At 56.2% G+C, this 3,425-nt stretch overlaps 2 protein-coding genes across 2 annotated transcripts; one reads left to right on the top strand and one right to left on the bottom strand.

The window, feature by feature from the left end:
• Positions 1–205: 205 nt before the first annotated feature.
• On the top strand, positions 206–2,074 carry PTSG_11510 (uncharacterized protein). Its single transcript, XM_004987403.1, has 3 exons — positions 206–968; positions 1,264–1,316; positions 1,505–2,074. Exons 1-3 carry the CDS (start codon positions 398–400, stop codon positions 1,871–1,873), a joined length of 993 nt encoding a protein of 330 aa, XP_004987460.1. The 5' UTR covers positions 206–397; the 3' UTR covers positions 1,874–2,074.
• On the bottom strand, positions 1,991–3,293 carry PTSG_13224 (uncharacterized protein). Its single transcript, XM_004987402.1, has 2 exons — positions 3,220–3,293; positions 1,991–2,938 (listed from the first exon to the last, which is right to left on the bottom strand). Exons 1-2 carry the CDS (start codon positions 3,286–3,288, stop codon positions 2,270–2,272), a joined length of 738 nt encoding a protein of 245 aa, XP_004987459.1. The 5' UTR covers positions 3,289–3,293; the 3' UTR covers positions 1,991–2,269.
• Between the last annotated feature and the right edge of the window lie 132 nt (positions 3,294–3,425).

Here is a 3,425-nt window from a genome sequence, read left to right as displayed (position 1 = left end):
GTGTGTTCTCTCTCTCTCTCTCTCTCTCTCTCTCTCTCTCTCTCTCGCTCGCTCTCTCTCTCTCTCTCTCAACCCGTGCCCAGAGGCATGCACAATACCTGTTTCAAATCCCTTCCATTTCCCTTCTCCCACACCTTGCTTCTCTCAACTCATGCTCACACCTCATGTACGCCCCCCCCCCCTTCTCTCGTCATCATCCGCGTGCAGTCGACGTGCATGGCGACGTGCCAGCCCGGGTATGTTGGGCCCGCCTCCCCCTTCACCTGCCAGGCAGACAAGACGTGGGGCGGTAACTACACAGATGCCTGCACCCCAATTGACTGCGGCCCAACAATCCACAACGCAGATGCGCTCAACGTGACAGCCACGTGCACGGGCGACACGCGTTACACGGGCGATGCCTGCACTGCCACGTGTGCACCGGGATACAGAGGCCCTTCGTCAACCTTCACGTGCGGCGCAGACGGCAAGTGGACAGGCAGTCCGCAGTGTGAGCCGATCCAGTGTGGCCGCCCCGCCCTGCTGGACTCGAACGTGCGCCTGCGCTGCTTCGACACAGTGGCGCTGGGCCGTGGCTGCCGTACGTCCTGTGCTGTTGGGCGCAAGGAGGGCACAGACTTCACGTGCAACGCCGACGGCCAGTGGGAAGGTTTGTTACGTGCATTCTGCCGCCCACGCAGAACACGACCACAACCACAACCACGTCCACCACCACCACATCCACAACAACCACGCGCCCCGCAGCGTCAACTGCGAGTGCGCTCGAAGGCGGCACGCTGATTGGCCTCATCATCGGTGTGATTGCGTTCCTGCTGCTGCTGGTGGTCGTCGTGCTCGCACTGCGCCTTCGCTCCAACCGCACCCGCCCCATCAACGGCCCACCGGGCATGACCAAGGGGCCTGGTGTTGCAGAGACAAGCATGTACACCAACCCAACGCACTCGTCATTCAGAAACCGCAAGCTCCCGGTTCGTGTGTGTGTGTGTGTGTGATGCGTGATATGTGTGTGAGAGGTGGAAGTGTGTGTGAGGTGTGGAAGTGTGTGTGAGGTGTGGAAGTGTGTGTGTGTGTGTGTGTGTGTGGAAGTGTGTGTGTGTGTGGAAGTGTGTGTGTGTTTGTGTGTGTCCGTGTCTGTGTGCATGTCATATGTGTGTGATGTTTGCATGTTATATGTGTGCATGACTTCATGGATTTTCTCTGCTGCCCTCACGCCCCTCCGGCAACACCGGATTGCATCTGTGTGATTGCTCGTGCTGTCAACAGGAGGACCATTACAGCGTGTATGCTCGTGCCGCCATGACTTCCCAGCCACCACGGTATGTTGTTGCTGTTGCTGCTGCTGCTGCTGCTGTGTCTCTTTTGGCGAGTGTACCTGCGCTGCTCTTTGCTCACGTGCGTGAACGGATCTGATCTCTCTTCGCACGCATGCACTTTGCCTTCCGGCTTCCTCATCATTCCACTCACCATCAATCCCAACCCACACCAACATGCTTGCTACCACCAGGCCAAGTGCACCGAAGCCGATTGGCGCAGAGTCGAGCACGGACTACGACGCGATGCGGCAGACGTCGTTCAGGAAACTCGAGCCAGGCCTCGACGTCACCACATAACTAGCACCCTCACACACGGCACCCAGCCACACGTGCTGCCGTTTGTTGTTGTTCTTGTTGTTGTTCTTGTTGTTGTTCTTGTTGTTCTTGTTGTTCTTGTTCTTGTTGTTGTGATGGGTTCTATGTCTCATCGGTTGCCTAACTCAAATACGTCTTTCTGTGCGCGTGTATACTGTGTGTGCATGAGTGTGCTGCTTCTACCACATGCTTTCCCATTGCATGGTGCTTCTGTATTGCGTCTGTTGACTCCGATTTCACGGTAGCCCAATCTTTTATGTGTGTTTCCATGTTGTGTGTGTGTTTCCTGCGCTTGTCTCTCTGCTTCTTCTGCGTTTTGTGCGTGCACACATGGAATGAACAAACGCTGTTTCCCATCCGTTGTCGTCGTGTTGTTGTTGTCTTTGATTGGCTGTGCTTTTTTGCCTTTGAGGCCGCCGCGTTTGAAATACAACCACCCACATCAACACGCTGATGGAATCACACAGCTACAGTGTGAATGCCACACACACGAACACGCACACACACACACACACATATACGCTCGCGCGCGCTTGCACACACACGTCCACACACAAACGCACGCACACACGAACACACATATACGCACACACACACACACGTCCACATATACGCTCGCGCGCGCTTGCATACAATCACTCTCATGACGAGGCCACAGTGGCAACGCCATGGCCACCGCCCAGCGAGACAAGCAGCTGCTTGGCGCGTTCTGTTTTCCAGTCCGAAAGCTCGCGATGCGTCTCAATGACGTGCACGTACAAGGACAGGCAGTTTTGGGCACATTGCCTCACGCCGTCACGTGTGCGCAGTCCTTCCAGCTCCGTGCACAGTCTGCATGACACCTTGTGACGCTTCCAATCAGCAACCTGGCACTCACGCCCACAGTACCACACGCAATGGCACCGCGCGCACGTTTGCAAGCGCGCCTGTTCTTGCTTGCATGCAAAACACCGCCGCTGTTGCTGTTGCTGTTGCGATTGCTGCGCATGCAAATCATCCGCGCCATCCCTATCATCACCATCATCATGCCTTGTGTGTGTGTACAGCTGCAGAACGCGAGGCATTCGCCCACGAACGGCAATCCGTGCGCTGCCATCGCCATCTTCAATATCATCAACACTGCCATCGCTGCATGTAGCGGTGTCTTCTCTTGCACTGCCCGCATCAGCATCACCACGGCCAGGCGTGCGCGCGCGCGTGTGCCCCAGAAGCCATACGCACATCTCGCCCGCGTACATGAGCGAGAGGAGGTGTGTTGAGCTCAGCACGCCGCGTTCAACCAACCGCTTTGCCTTCTGCTGCTCCTCAGCCTATGGCACGCATGGCACGAGCATGAGGTGTCAGGGGGAAAGTGGAGAGTGCAAGTGCGGAGGGCCGGGTGGTTGTGTGAAGTGTGTGTGTGTGTGTGTGTGTGTGTGTGTGTGTGTGTGTGTGTGTGTGTGTGTGTGTGTGTGTGTGTGTGTGATGGATTCATCGAATGCGACAGCAAGTAAGAAGCAACCACGGCGAAGCAGGTTATGTGCTATCCTGACACACACACACACGCACGCACACATGCACGCACACGCAAACAACAACATAGATGAGCCACCTGCTTGGCAATGAGGTTTGCGCCGGTGGAGCGCGTGAGAAGAACAAAATGGGCGACTCCCGTCCACATCAACTGCATCCAACATGCAAGTGCACGTGAATGTAGAAACGTGAGTGAGTGCGTCATACTGAAGCTGATGGCGTGCAGCGAGACGCAGGCTGTCACTTGTCACTGGCACACACACACACACACACACACACACACAC

Source organism: Salpingoeca rosetta, assembly GCF_000188695.1.
Source record: "Salpingoeca rosetta unplaced genomic scaffold supercont1.130, whole genome shotgun sequence".
Classification (NCBI taxonomy): Eukaryota; class Choanoflagellata; order Craspedida; family Salpingoecidae; genus Salpingoeca; species Salpingoeca rosetta.
The sequence above is the reverse complement of the archived record's forward strand: the minus strand, read 5'-3'. Positions and strand labels throughout refer to the sequence as shown.